The 15,246-nt window shown below is 55.9% G+C and overlaps 1 protein-coding gene across 3 annotated transcripts; it reads left to right on the top strand.

Annotated features, from left to right (window-relative positions):
* Positions 1-68: 68 nt before the first annotated feature.
* On the top strand, positions 69-9,880 carry ZNF346 (zinc finger protein 346). 3 transcript variants are annotated; one of them, XR_001412706.1, is made up of 8 exons: positions 74-139; positions 280-383; positions 496-591; positions 1,626-1,776; positions 3,210-3,449; positions 4,154-4,197; positions 5,937-6,030; positions 7,455-9,880. XR_001412706.1 is itself a non-coding variant. In XM_014948106.1 (7 exons), exons 1-7 carry the CDS (start codon positions 79-81, stop codon positions 7,558-7,560), a joined length of 852 nt encoding a protein of 283 aa, XP_014803592.1. In that variant the 5' UTR covers positions 69-78; the 3' UTR covers positions 7,561-9,880. The 3 variants fall into 3 exon arrangements, 1 of the variants encoding a protein (XP_014803592.1); XR_001412705.1 differs by having other exon boundaries at positions 5,887-6,030; XM_014948106.1 differs by lacking the exon at positions 4,154-4,197 and having other exon boundaries at positions 69-139.
* Positions 9,881-15,246: the final 5,366 nt, after the last annotated feature.

Raw genomic sequence — 15,246 nt, 5'->3', positions numbered from 1 at the left:
CCCTCGCGCCTAGCAACGGCGGGGCGGCCGGTCTCGCGAGAGTTGGCGTGAGGGCGGAGAGGGGCGGGGCTGGCGGCCATGGCGGACGGGGCGGGTAGCAACGGGGACGCCGCGGGGCTGCCGGTGGGCAAGGAGGCAGGTGAGGAGCCGCGGCGGGAGGCGGTAGGAGGCGAAAGGAGAAGCGGCCGGGGCCCTGTGAGGTGAAGCGGGGGGAGCGGTGCGGCCTGGACGTTGACTTCCCCCGGTTGTATATATTTGTGTGTGTGTGTGTCCCCTCAGTGGACCGGCTGATCCGGGAGAACGGTCACATCTTCACCGAGGCCCAGTGCAAGGTGTGCAGCGCCCTGCTCATCTCCGAGTCCCAGAGGCTGGCACACTACCAGGTAGGGGAGCGGGGGGAGCTGCCGCCACCGTCGCCACTGCTGCCAGGCCCCGTCGCCGTTACCTCAGGGGGCTGAGCAGCCGGTGGGGGTGTCTCTCTCTGCTTTCTCCCAGAGCAAGAAGCACGCCAACAAGGTGAGGCGGTACCTGTCCATCCACGGGGGAGAGGAGCTGGCCCACGGGAAGAAGATGAAGCTGGACGCCAAGCAGGTAGAGCCCCTCAGGCCTAAATAGTGCTGAATGGGGGCCAGCTGGGCTAAAGGGTCTATACGGCCCGGGCACCTGTATGAATAGATGAAGAAAACACCCTCAGAAAGGGTGTTGTGATAACGGAGGAGCTCGGTGGCAGGTGTGGCGCCAGGCCTTGTCTCAGCGAGCGCAGTTCTTGCTGCCCTTCCCATTTAAACAGCGTCTGTGACTGTTTTCTGACATTTAAATGAATATATGTTGCCTCTTATTGATAGACTTGCTTGAAGGGACAGGGAAAAATGAATAAGAGTGATAGCTTGTCAAGACTGTCATTGTATAAGCTTTACTGCCACAGGAGAGCACGTTGGGTTGACCGTCTACTGGAATTCTCTTTCTAGAGGAATCCTTTTTTTTTTACTTATTTAGGTTTTCTCACCAGTAGCTGGAGCCTGTTGGTCAGTAAAGGCACCACGTTCCGCTCGGCCATCTGTCTGCCCTGTGACTCATTTGGGAAACAGATTCTACTTTTATGATTGCTTCAGCTTTAATCCCTAACTCTCCAACATTTGCGGCTGGGGGGGTGGTGGGGGATAAAGGCGGATGCCTTCACGCATAGTGTCAGGCTTAGAAGTGACTGCTGCTGCCTGCTCCGCTGGCATCGTGTTGCAGATGACCCAGCTGATAGTGATGTTTGTGTTGTTCAGTTCGCACCTTGCAGAGTAAAAGGCTGCCTGCTCCAGTTCTGGCAGCCACAGGCTAAACCTTGTCCTTAACCCATACAGGCTGGGGCTGTCCCTCTGCCTGGAATGGTTCACTAATGGGTTAAAAAAAAGTAATTTGATGCAAGAACACTTTTCAGTGAAGGAGAAGATGATGCTGCATCGTGAAAGTCCTACTTAGTCACACCTCTTCAACTTAACACCCGAATGTCTCTGAATACCTTGTTTTCTTAAACTCCCAAGCCTTAGTGTTTCTTCTTGCAGTGAGAAGGTTGGACGAGGTGACCTGCAGAGGTCCCTGCCAGCCTCAGCCACTTTGTGATGCTGTGTACACAGGACAGCAAGCAGGAAGGCAGCAACGGGGAAGACAGAAACAAGTGTTGTCCCATCTGCAACATGACCTTTTCCTCTCCGGCTGTGGCAACATCTCACTACTTGGGCAAGACTCATGCCAAGAACATGAAGCAGCAATCCACCAAAGTGGAAGGTATGACTGTCTGCAGCGTATGTGTGTTGTACTGAGGGACTGTTCGAGCTAAAAAAAAAAGTTTAGAGATGTCATTTGACCTCAACTGTAAGCTCTTGTGAGGATGTGCATACTCTTTACTGTGAAACGGTCAGCCAGCAGTGCCCCTCCAGGGACATGGCCTCTCTCAGCAGCCAGGGCTGGTGTTGGCAAAAAGTTGCATGTTCTTTTGGTTTGCTTTGTCTGGGAGAAATGCAGCTTGCAGCAGCGTTGTCCCCTCCCTGTGTTCAGGGACCACGAGAGAGCTGCTTCTCAGGCAGCATGATGATAAGCTGTAGAGGTACCTGTCACGGGATATGATGCTCACTAAAAGCTTACAGGGACTGGAGTGACTGGTGAAATTCCAAAACCCCTGATTGGTCAGGATTGCCTAGCTATGAAGATGTAGCCTCTGAGCTTCAGGGACCTGTGAGCTGCAGCTGGCTGGGGACTGAGAGAGTACAGCTGGGGACCATCGGCATGTGCTTGTCCTGACCGTGTGCTTTTCCCATGGCACCTGCCATTGACTGTTCTCACGGTGAGATACAGTCCAGGCAGACCTCAGGTCTGTGTGTCCCATCACTTCGCTAGCAGACACAGAGGACGAGTGGGTGGAGAGGGAGACCCTCCATCCAGGACGGGCAGGGGCAGCCGAGAGCCTGGAGTGCAGTAGCCGGTTGTGACAGAGGGAAAACACAGCCTCTGGGTGCAGCTGAGGATGGCAGCTCATGCTGGCTCCAACCTGGGATCTTCCAGGCAGAAACTTTCTGTCCTGGGGTGTCTTCATGGCTTTGCTAGGTTGTGTCTGCACAGCAAAGCCACCTTGGGGGTTAGGATGGCCTGTGGGATCTTTTTGTCCTTTGAAGCCCTTGCTTTTGGGTATGAGAAGAGCCTTCAGGAAGGGGTGGATGTCCCCATGAGCAGTCTGCTGAGTAGCTTTCGTTTCAGCGTGAGAGGATCTCTCTAGTCCTTAGAAGGTTCCACGCTCTGGTCTTTGGTACCCCGTAATGAGAGCGTGCAGGTTTCTGGCTTGTACTCACATTCTGGCTGCTCTTTGTTTTTCTGGGTGATGATAGCAGCAGGTGGAAGCTCCTTCATGTCCAGTGTTTACTGAATACAGCTATGCTTATGTTAACTCCACTAAGGAGAAGTATACAAATCTGTTGGGTTCAGTTTTTTAACCCTGGAAGTTTTTCTGACCTACTCTGTCTTGTCTTACCACATGCCTTTAAATTCTGCAGCATTAAGGGAAAAGGTAGAAGCAACGTGAATTTATCTAGATTCTTACATTCTTTTTCTAAGTTTATGTTTTATGGTGGGTTTTGGTTATTTTAATGCAGATTTTGGGGAAATAAAGTGAATGTTTTTTACCTTTGAGTTCTGTAACTGACCAAGAGTCTGGATTCACCCTACAGAAGCAGTGCCCCAACAGAAACATCCTGCTGCCCTCCCCACCTCTACTGTGTCTTCTAACGAAGAGAACAAGGACATTACTGACCCAGACAAGTTCTGTAGCCTCTGCCACGCCACTTTCAACAACCCCCTGATGGCAAAACAGCATTATGTAGGCAAGAAGCACAGAAAGCAGGAGACCAAACACAAGCTGATGGCACACTATGGCCGAACCCCTGATGCACCGGCGTCGTCCTTCATGGGTGAGTTCTCGGCAGGCGGGCTAATAAATAGCTGAAGAGCAGGGTGGGAGAGCCACAGTGTGTGCCTGACAGGTCTTCGGACGAGAAAGTCCGTGCAGAGGGAGCAGAAGAGAACGGCTCGTGATGAGGATCTTGATTATATGCTGTAAAATTGATTTGGTTGATGTTGTAACCCCCTGGCAGCAAGAAAGGTTTTAGACTGTAGCTACTCGTGACAAGCTTTGGGTTGTGTTTTGCAATGTTGTCTAATCGGGGGACGTGTCCTTTTTATTCTCCTGTGCGGATAATCCAGGGATTTTGGCCAGTACTGTTTCTAGCTAGGTGGATTGCATCCAAAATGGAAAGATAAAAGTGTCATTTGATGCTTAAAAAACGTCTTTGGAGGGGACTAGCCAAAGATGGAAGAAATAGGTTTAACTGCACCTGCTGCTTCAAAGCACATGAAAGCCAGAGAGATTTTTCCCTGAATGCCTTTCTGCCTCTGTGTGGGCACTTCCATCTGATGAACTAATGCAACTCTCTCTGGAGCAAGCAGGAATGTGGGGGAAAAAAAAAAAAGCTATTAAGGAGGAACTTTAGGCAGACAGTTAAAACTCATTTGGTTTATGATCTGCTGCTTATGAGCACTTCTAAGTGATGAAAGCCCTTGGAGTCCAGTGAAAGCATGAGGAGCTCACAGTAAACTCCCTTGTTCCTCCCAGCAGCCTTCTGTTGGACCAGGAAGTCTAGTACCTGCTGGATGCTTGAGGTAAATAATAAGCAGACAAATCATCTTAAAATCTTCTTCCAACGGCTTCTTTCTCTATCATAAAAACCCACACAAGCAGAAGATTAATTATTCTAATTCTTTGCAGGCCACCTTTAGATACCGGTAGCACTTAAGAGAAATGAGGCTCAATTATCCAAGTAATATTCTCTCCCACATTGCGTAGTCGTGTGGGAGATGGAAAAGGTGCTCGGTATCTAGTGTTACCCATCTGCTCTTTACTTAATTAGTGGAGCCTGATGAATAGTTCCACTTCAGTGTGACTCAGGCGCTGACAGTGGCAGGAGCCCCAGCCCGGGCAGGCTGGGTGGGTGGGCAGTGCCCCTGCCTGTGTGAGTGATGCCTCCTGTGAAATGCTGGCAGAACCCAAGTGCCTACGGACACATCTCCATGGCACTTCAGCTGTTTTGGAGCCTGGGCTGTAATCAAGGCTGCTTGGGTGTGATGGGTTGCGATCAGGGATGTTTTCTCCTGCTCTCTCTGCCTGTCTCTGTGTGCTAGCAGCCATGCCTGTCCCTAAAGTTCTCTCTGCTGGGATCTGGCTGGCAGCAGGTAAAGATGTGTTCTTCAAACAGCAACACCAGGGTGTTGGTCTGCTTTAAGTTCCTCTAGGAACCACCAGTTTGGGGTGCACTTGGACAACTTTGGACAACTTCATGCATGCACCTCTTTGCCAGATTGGCAACAGAGAGATCTTGATCATAGTCATGCAGGGAGGCAGATCCTCTGGCCTTTCCCGCCCGGATCCAGCTCTGTTTTAAGAGCTGAAGGTCCCACTAGAGTCTGAAATCTCTCTGAGGTGCAGCACCCAGGTGGGGAAACATTTGCTACATCATGGGTTGTGTTCTCACTCGGTGATTACACTGCTCTGCACCACTGGGGTGAGTCTCCTCTTTAACCTTAAGGAAATGATTTCTTCATGAAACTCCCGGGCTGAGCCCTTCCCTATTGAGCCAAAATTCGGGAGCACCTAATGTCTTGAGGACAACTGCCAGGATTTTGCCATTAAACTCCTGTGCTGAGCTGTGCTGCCATGCTTGCCTGTTTGGTATCTGTGACCTCCCAAACTCTTATTCCAGCTGGAGATGTCACGTTACACAAACCATTGATCTGTCTAGTGCAACTGTTGTTGGAAACTTCTTATTTTTTTGCAGCTGACTGATATGCTGACTGTAACCAAACTGCTTGAGGATGGAGCTTAATATTCTCAGTTGGCACCTCAGCGATGCTTAGCGGAATGCTGCATTGTGGAACTGGACATTGTGTGTAATCTCCTCTGGCTGCTTTTTTTATTGAAACACTTAAAACTTACAAATTACTGCCCTCATTTTCTGTTATGAGATGTACAGATCAGGAGAAGTGGGAATTTGGGAGAGAAATGGAGTTGCAAAGGCAATATAGCATCAGGTCTGGTGTCCTAATGCGGAGACTTTTACTATGTCTGATATTGTGAACTGTTTATAGGAAATGTGTCTTTGTTTTTATAGATAAACAAATCCAGGAAAGCTTTTCTGGCTTAGCGATTCCCTTGCAGTGACTGGCCCATACGTGGTGGGGTAGTGGGATTCTGCGACCTCCCCGTCTGGTCACGCTATTGACTTGCTATTTGTCTTTGTTTACCGGTTGTTTAACACGTCAAGTGATTGATTATCTCACTTGTTTCTACCTCAGGCACCAAGTTGTTGGCTAGCTGTGTGTGCTAACATTGATGTCTGTTTCAGCCGGGAAGGGGTACCCCTGCAGCACATGTAACATAGTTCTGAACTCCATAGAGCAGTACCAAGCTCACATCAGTGGCTTCAAACACAAGAATCAGTAAGTAACGTTCTTGTCTAAGTGTATTTCCAGCCTTGCTGCTCAAATCGATGGCTTAAATATAATTTAAAAGGTAGTTTTGAATGCGTAGATCCAGCCGACTTGCCAGCGGAACGACAGGGTTAGTGCAGGCTTATTCTGTTTGTCCTGAAGCCGTCTGGCTTCGGCAGCTCCCTCTGCAGACAGCTCTGGGACGCTGCCGAACTGGAAGTCCAGGCCCTGAAGTTGCTTTTGGTTCTTGATGGTTCAGCTCGGTGCAGACCTTCGCAGTGAGCGCGTCCAGCCTGACACCCATTAAACACCGTTTCTCTAACAACTCAGATTTTAATTAAAGACCGGCTCAGTAGAGATCTGCTTGCCGTTCTAATCTCTCTTGGGATTGCTTGTCTTAAAATTTGGCATGTAGTCAGCATGCTCTAGAAACCTAGGCTATATTCCTGAACTCACTCTCACAGCTGGTCAGTTAAATAATGGCATCCCCTGCATATATTATTAATCTGAAAAAAATGAGGCTGCCAGATGATGAATACCAAAAATACTTGTTCTGGACACTGTCAAAGTTCAGATCTCTGATTTCAAAGCCTTTTCTAAAAAAGACTCAGTAATGAGCCTAGTTCGTTAGAGAGCTTCTTACAAGAAAGAGGCGTTAAGAAGTCCTACATGAAGTGAGGACAGACTCGTAGCCAAATTTCCCAGAGAGGACAGGAAGAAAACTGGGATCTCTTGTTGCCTGTCTGTGGAATAACAGCCCCATGGTCCCTTGGCTCTCTGGAGTACTTGATTGGAAGACACATGCTGCATCCTTCATCCCAGCTCAGTTTTGGCTATTGAATGGCACAGCCAGATCAGTGAATAGCAAGATTCCATTCAATATGGATAACACTGAGGATGTTCCCAACACACAGGCATAAATGTTCTCTGTAAGGACATGGATGGTGTCCGAGTTTTTGCAGCCACACAACTCTGTTTCAGAAAGCTGCTTCTGAATTCAGCCATTGAGTCCTGTTCCAGGCCAGCTTCTGCAGTCTGATGAGAGCCAGGATACTTGCTTTGTAATGGAAGCTCTGTAACAGCCCTCGAGCTGTGCAGCAGCTAATTCTGCCATGCTAAAGGTGTCTGTTTACACACACGCACAGAGGGCAAGGATGCACTTGGAAGCTTTTCTGGCAGGTTGTTGACTTGGCTGCAGTAGGCTGTTGCTCCACTGACAGCCATGCCTGCTGAGCAGTGATTGCAGCTGGCAGATTTCACAGCACTTCTGACATTGTCTCCTTTTTTTTTTTTTTTTTTCCCTTTTTTTCCTCTTTACAGCCATGCCTGCTGAGCAGTGATTGCAGCTGGCAGATTTCACAGCACTTCTGACATTGTCTCCTTTTTTTTTTTTTTTTTTCCCTTCTCTTCCTCTTGTTCCCTTCGATATCCAGGATGCCAGGAGCAGTGCCGGTTGTTGGACCGTTCCCGCCACAGCAATATGTCCGGGAAGAGTCAACTGCCCCAGGAGGCTACAGTTATTTCAGCCAAGACTTCTAGAGCAAGTTGCAGCACTGTTCTTGGAGTTGTTGGTGGCCCAAGAACGCACATCCTTTGCCAGCCCACAATGGTTTCATTATCCCTCTGGATAAGCAAAGCCCTACCCTCCTGTATGCACCCGTTGAGCAGAACGGGGACTGAATCTGTCAGAAAAAGGATCCAGCTGGAAAAGACTTGCTAGACAGCAAATACTTCACTCCCTTAGAGTAGTTTTCATTGTGTAATTGCTTCCTGTGAAGGTGGGTGCGGTGTGAGAGGAAGTGTGTATCTGGTATAAGGAGGGTTTGGCGACAGGCTGGTTGGTAGTGGCCACCTCCTCCCTCACCAGAGCAAATAATGGATTCGTGCACCTGGAGGGCCACCATCCCACGCTCAGAGGTGGCTTTTGCTGGAGGAGAACGCCTAGACCATAGCAAGCAGTGCTCATGCAGTGTGGATGGGACACGGGTGTGGGTTGCCTGGCTTTGTGCAGGCTTAAAATAGGGAATAACCAGCATGGCTTGTCTTTCCACGTCTCCTCCAGTCGGGTTTGTGTGCGGAGTTTCATGAGCCACTGGTTGCCGTTAGAGCTTTTGGCCGTATCGCAGCCTTTGGTGCCGGAGCTGGGTTGTTTGGGTCTGTCTAATGAGTAGTTACAGCTTCTGGTGTGCAAAGTGCTGCTGGGGGGAGTGGAGGGCTGTGAGAGGGGTTGGAGCTCCCGGCTCTCCAGACGGCTCAGCCCTCTGCTCCGAGGATTTCCACGTGGAAGGAAGTAACTGTTTAGCCTGGTTTCCTATGGAAACAGGTGTACGTGATCATTCACCGTGTGTGTCTTTACCCCTTGTGACTTAAATCAATCTCAGCCAAACTTGGCAGCAGTGGAGATCTCCAGGATCTGAATGCAATCAGCAGAGGAAGGTAGAGCAGGGTGAGTTCGTCGCTAATTCTGTCGGGATCTGCATGGAAGTGCAGCATTTTCCCTACTGCCACCAAAATACTGTGGGGAAGGAGGGTTTTAAGGCAAAAGAGAGGGAATAAATCTAGATACAGCAGAAAACTGGAGTATAACTTGGTCAAATAGTTAGCTAACTAAAAAGCTACAAACCCTCTGCAAACCTGCCTTTGTTAGTCCTTCATTAGAACACTACTTGCCCAACCCCTCTCTTCAAAGTTCTTACACGTTTGTACTCTCCTGGAAAAGGGATGTTGTATATTTCAAACCTGGAAGTTAAGACTGATGTTTTTTTTCATGGTGCTAATGTACTAGATCTGTTAGGAAAGGCCCCGGAAGGAAGGGCAGGCATCTGAGGCTGTTGTGCTTTTTGGATGAGTTCTTTAGATGTTTTGCCTTAAGCGAAGGCATGGCCCGTTCTCTGCTGTCCCACCACAAGAGCCATGTGCGTTGGGCTGGCCTCATGCTCCGAGTCAGGCACCCCGCGGCTTTCTCCCAGCGTCAGTGCCTCCGAGGAGCTGAGGCTTTGCTGGTCCGTGGCCAACATCCTGCTGTTCCTCTTCCACGGGGCAGAAGGATGCGGATGTGGCCCCTCCGAGGACTTCCTTGGCTGGTGGGGTTCCGTGGGGCTGGCAGGAACATGGGTGACAGCCGTGGGCATGTGGCGCTGGCAGGGTGGGCTGAGTCGAGCTGCTGCCTCCCGTTGCGTGTCCCCAGCAGCTGCTGGAGGGCGGTTTGGGGCTGTTGGCTCCCAGCGCCGTGTGCCAGGGGAGCAGCTGGGGCCTGCGCGGGGCTCGGAGCCGGGCCGTAGAGGCACTTCCAAAATCCGGTGTGTGCGCTGGTCAGGGTGAGCAAGGAGGGAGAGGCGGTTGCTGATCTCAGTGCTTGGAGTGAGTGCCTTCCCTTCCCTGCTCCAGGCTGTGCATGAGCTTTGTGGTTGTTTTTTTTTTCACCCTGCGCAGAATCTGCCCTCTTCCCTTAGGACAGGCTCCCGCTGGTCTGGGTTCGCCTTCCTAATGTTTTCTGGTCTTGCTCCACTGCTGAGGTCTGACCTTAGTCTCCTGCTACAGAGGAAGCCCTTTTAAAACCTCGGGAGCTGATCAACGAGCAGAAAATTGCGATGGACTGAAGGAAGCATTGTGCGCCTGGTAGCCCTGGATGGCCTCCAACTCCGATCTCTGCTGCTTAGCCCTGGTCCCGCTGTCCCAGGGCAGGTGCCTGCTAGATGTGCTGTGCATCGACACCAAGAGGGATCCATTTCCAGCGCTGCCCAGTCCGGTGTGTCACTCCTCTCTGTGTACTGACAGTTTTGCCTTCCCTTGTACACAGTGTTTATGTATCTGCTGTTTCCCTAAGGTGAAGCTCTCCAAATAGAGTGTTTATTACTACTGTTGGGTGCTGTCTCTCTGCTAGAGCCCTTCCTGGGATTCTGCCATGCTTCAATGTAGAGGCACTTCCAAAATCCGGTGTGTGCGCTGGTCAGGGTGAGCAAGGAGGGAGAGGCGGTTGCTGATCTCAGTGCTTGGAGTGAGTGCCTTCCCTTCCCTGCTCCAGGCTGTGCATGAGCTTTGTGGTTGGTTTTTTTTTCACCCTGCGCAGAATCTGCCCTCTTCCCTTAGGACAGGCTCCCGCTGGTCTGGGTTCGCCTTCCTAATGTTTTCCGGTCTTGCTCCACTGCTGAGGTCTGACCTTAGTCTCCTGCTACAGAGGAAGCCCTTTTAAAACCTCGGGAGCTGATCAACGAGCAGAAAATTGCGATGGACTGAAGGAAGCATTGTGCGCCTGGTAGCCCTGGATGGCCTCCAACTCCGATCTCTGCTGCTTAGCCCTGGTCCCGCTGTCCCAGGGCAGGTGCCTGCTAGATGTGCTGTGCATCGACACCAAGAGGGATCCATTTCCAGCGCTGCCCAGTCCGGTGTGTCACTCCTCTCTGTGTACTGACAGTTTTGCCTTCCCTTGTACACAGTGTTTATGTATCTGCTGTTTCCCTAAGGTGAAGCTCTCCAAATAGAGTGTTTATTACTACTGTTGGGTGCTGTCTCTCTGCTAGAGCCCTTCCTGGGATTCTGCCATACTTCAAAGCGAAGAACAGGATGCAGACACCTTGGAAATATTTGGGAGGGGCGGGAGGCTGGTGTGTTCCCATCTGCCCTCCTCGAGGCCTTGCTCTCATCCCGTGGCACCCCGAGGTCCAGACGAAGCTGGTAAGTGCCACCTTCTGTGCTGGTGTGGTGAGTCAGCGTGGCCTTGGGCACACTGCAGTCACCAAGGGGCAGACGGGACAGTCTGGGCAGGGAGACTGCTGGCACTTCTGCAGGCTGCTGTGTACCCTGTGCCCAAAACATCCGTGACTGCCGCAGGATGCTGGGCTGTTGCCTGGCTCTGCTGTGGCAGCTCAGGAGTGTTGTGGTGGCAAGTGTCCTCTGCTGCCGTGTTCCCCTGAGGGCAGCTCGCTTGGCTCAGGTGCCCAGCAACGGCTGTCCTGCTCCTCCATGGCCAGGGCTGTGGCAGAGGAGCGGTGTCCCCGGGAGCGGTGCAGCGCCTTGTGCTGGCACCAAAAGTGGCACTGCCATCGGCCACGTGGGCAGTGCTGGGAGGGACAGGCTGCAGCCACCTCCTGTGGTGCCAGGGCAGCGTGCCTGCCACTGCCAGCCTGTCCCTCGCTGACCCTGTCCCCTCTCTGTGGCAGGGCTGTGGCGTGTCTGGCAGCTCCCAGCCCTTCCGTGGGTGCAAGTGCTCCCCGGGGCAGGGGAGGAGATGGCAGCCGTGGGGCTACCTGTACCCCTGGCATGTCCCCTTCCCCAGCAGCCATGCTGGGACAGCCACACTGGGGGCTGCAGTGCCCACGGCAGGTCCCCGCTGGCCCCATCCCCACACTCCAAGCACAGTCCAGGTGGGTGTCAAAATCACTGGTGTCCCCGCTCTGCTGGCTGCCTGTCCTGCTGGTCAACTGCTTTCTGGGGCCCCCAGCACCCGTGGGGTGCAACATGGGGGGAGCTGGAGCCTGGCTGTGGGGCCAGAGCCTCCCACATGCCGGAGGAGGCTGAGGATGGAGCATGGCCCCTGTCCCCAGGCTGTGCCCCGGTGCCCGTGTGTTGCCAGCCCGGTGTCCCTGCCCGGTCTGGCTTCCTCCCTGCCAGGGCCTCAGCGGGCAGCCCCTCGCCAGGCCGGGGCCGTGGCTGCCTGTGCCGGGCCGAGCCCCAGCGCCTTCCGGGCTGGCAGCCGCCGCGCAGGGCACAGAGCCACCCGCCAGCCACGTCCCCCACGGAAGCGCCGCCGTCCCCTGCCCATGCCGCAGCCAGCTCCGCGGAGCCTGCCTGGTATGAGGGGCCGGCGGCTGCTCTGGCAGCGCGTGGGGCTGGGCCCCGGGTCCCCCCCCTCAGCCGGGGGGCAGCGCAGTCCCGGCCGCAGCCCCAACCGCTGCCATCCCTTGTGGCCCCGCTGGCTCCAGCGAGTAAATCGGGTGCAGATGTGGAGGCAGAGCCGGGCGCCTGCTTGCGATTAGGGGCCAGGAGCATTGGGGTGGCCCCGTTCCTGCCTTACAGCCCCTTGCCACCGCCTCACCGTTCCACAGAGGAGCCCCCAATGCCCATGGCGGGCACAGGGCTGTCGGGCAAAGCTCCTGCTTGCTTGGCCCCAGCCCGGGCATGTGCCATGTCCCCAAGAACATGGAGCAGTGTCTATCCTGGCCCCATGCACCCTGTTCCCCGTGCCAGCTGCAGCCCCAGTGCTTCCCGGGATGGGCAGGGGCAGCAGGGAGGAGACACGGTGCAGGCATGGCACTGCCCCTCTGTGCTGCCATGCCAGCCCCAGCACCACGAGCTCTTGGCTCAGCCCTCGGCACCCAAATCTGTGGGTGCTCCTGTGCCATGCTGGGGGCTTGGCCGAAGCCTGGGGCCATGGTGTCCCCCATCCTGCAGCCCCCACGCCGGGCCCCATGTTAGCTCCCCGGAGGGAGCAGCAGGTTCATGTTTGCCATGTTCTGCCTGGTTAAACCTTAACCGGGCTGGGTTGCTCCATCGGTCCCTCCCTGCCGGAGATAAGGATGGGTTGGCGGGACCGGGCCCTGGCAGAGAGCGCTGCTCTCACCTCCGCTGCAGGGCCTGGGCCCTGTGGAGCAGGCTGCCTGTCCCTCCGGCTTGGCCCCTGCCCGCCTCGGCAGGTCCCCATGGACACGGGGGCAGCAGATGGTGGCTGGGGCTGGAGCTGCCACGTGTTGAGGCCGGTGGGGCTGGATGGAGCTGGGGCAGCTCAGGACCCCTGTGCTCTGGGGCTGACACTCTCCCTCAGTGCAGGGGGGTTTGCATCGCCCCAGCACATGGCATGAGCTTGCTGGGCCTCAGCCCCTGGGCCCCCTATGTATACGGGGTACAGGGAGCTGGGGAGCCTGTGCCCCAAACAACAGCCGTTCAGGGGAGGCCAAGAGAAACTTCCAGGAGGAAAAGAGCCCCCCGGGCTCCGGCCCCCCCAGGAGCCACCATGCCGCGCACACTCACGCTGGCCGCAGGTGCCACCGCAGCGGGAGCGGCGGCGAGCGCTGGGGCCAGGCACAAGGGGCGGTTGTGTTCCCGCAGCCCCGGCTGCCTTCCAAGAGCAATATTGTTGGCACCAGGCAGGCTCCCTGCGCCGGCAGCACATACACGGGCCTTTCATGAGGGGAGCGGGGATGATTTACTGCCTGGGGGAAGGGGCAGGGGCGGGAGGATGGAGCCCTGGTGTGCTGGCCCCGGCACCCAGCCCCTCGTGCGTGCTCACTGCCGCAGGGCCCTGCGCCTGTGAGGCCGAGGGTCTGGTTGGGGGGTCACCCCTACCTCAGTCAGGCATGGGGCAGAGCGCGTCCCCCTGCACCGTGCCTGTCCCCTCACTGCCCCATCTGTGGGGATGCACTCCCTCCCTGGGCACCCCGCTGCATCCGAGTGGCTGGTGGCCAGGGGACATGTCCCTCATGGTGCTGTGGCTGATGGGCGCAGCCCAGGGGGCTGGGAGGGGGACAGGGGCAGCAAAGGAGGGTGCTGGGGCAGGGGGCACTGGCACAATCCCCCCCTTGTTGAGCCGCTGGTGTGGTGGAGGCCGTGGCAGCGCTGCTGGCAGCGGGCGGTGGGGCTGCGCTGCCGTGAAGGGCTTTTTGTTCGCCATCAGTTGCTGTTATAAATCACGCCAGGCAGCTCGACCCCCAGCCCAGCGCTGCCCCACAGCAGGGAGGGGACCAGCTCCCAGCCGGCCCCACTGTGCCCCAGTCTGCGCCCAGCATCGCCCACACCTGGCAAGGATGCTTGGTGTGACACGGGGTGAGGTGCCACCACCAGTCACCTTGCTCTGCTCCCACCCGGCACTGTCCCCAGCAGTGGGGGACCAGGCTGGGATATGGGGGTGGGTCTCTCCGTGCCCACCCTGGGCTGCAGCTCCCATGGGCTCCACCAAGTCCCAGCTCTCCCCCAGCGTTCCCGGCGCTGGGAATGACCTTTTCTCTCTGGTTTTAATTTGGTTTTGGTTCGAATTGAGCTGAACCCAACATTTTTCCGTGCTTCCGGCAGGCTGCGAGCTCTGCAGGGGCGGCTGCTGCTCCGTGAAATTGATGTTCTCGTCTGCTTCACGCGCCGGCAGGAATGAACAGCTGCTGGGGGCTGCTGGCCCCAGGGACCGCTCCGAGTGCCCCTGCGCCCCGGGGGGGGGACAGCGGCACCCCAGGTGGGGAGCGGCACGGGGTGGAAAATGGTAGCACCAAGCAGTGAAACCGCATTGTGCTGGAATTGGCTGGTTTAGCACGCCGGAGCAGCAGGGACAAAGCTGAGCCCTGGCCTTTGCCAGCGTGGGGTGACAGTGACAGCCACATCCTGTTCGCACAACCCCGGGGGTCCGGGCTGAGCGTGGGCAAGGCTGCTGGAGAGCAGAAAGATGGGAAAGCAGCCAGTGGGAGAGCAGCGAGGGAGAGCAGGTCTGGGGCCAGATCCTGACCACGTGCCGAGGGTCCCTCCTGTCCCCTCGCGCTGGCAGCAGGATGCTCAGGGGAAGACGTGCCTGGGGACCGTGACTGCCCAGAGGGTCCGAGGCCAGTTTTCCTCTGGTGCCCAAGAGTCCTACATGGGCAGGTGGGCAGTGGGGCCTGGGCACATTGAGCTCTGCCCACCCCGGTGAGGGCAGCAGCTCGGAGAAAGCGAAGGGGAAGTGTTTATGGGTCGGATTAGGGCCACTCCAACCCTGGCTCGCGGCCTCGTGGTGTTTTACGACGCTCCGTTATGGGCTCCTAATGAGGGTCACAGCCGCTTTATGGCACCGGCAGCGATAACGCTGCAACTAATTGCGGCGCAATTAGCGAACGGGCTGCCGGGCACCCAGCAACCCGCAGGGCCCAGCCCCGTGCCCCATGGCCACCCGCCGGGGTGGGTACGGCCACCATGGAGCCCTCGGCATCTCCGGGGCCGGGCTGCCTCCCCTCTCCCCGCAATCCCGGTGCCACGGAGGGGAAAGAGGGGGCAGAGGTGGCCTTGTGTCTCCCCCCCACCTCCCCCTAACCCCATGTGCTACTCCCGGTGTGGGAGCCCCACATGGAGGGGCGCACCCCCGGGTGTTTCACGTTCCCCACCCGCAGTGATGCACCCCCCACCCGTGGGGTGCCCAGGGTGCCCCCCCTCACTGCTGGCGGGGGACTGGGCCGCCCCCCCCGCCCCCTTCCCCGCGGCTTCCAGCTCGGCGGCGGGTCGGTTTGCAAAGGAGCCGGCGACCGGCGGAGCGGGGCCGGTTGCAGCAGCCGCCGC

Source organism: Calidris pugnax, unplaced genomic scaffold (assembly GCF_001431845.1).
Source record: "Calidris pugnax isolate Ruff unplaced genomic scaffold, ASM143184v1 scaffold27, whole genome shotgun sequence".
NCBI classification, from domain to species: domain Eukaryota; kingdom Metazoa; phylum Chordata; class Aves; order Charadriiformes; family Scolopacidae; genus Calidris; species Calidris pugnax.
This window is presented reverse-complemented; position numbering and strand designations above follow the sequence as displayed.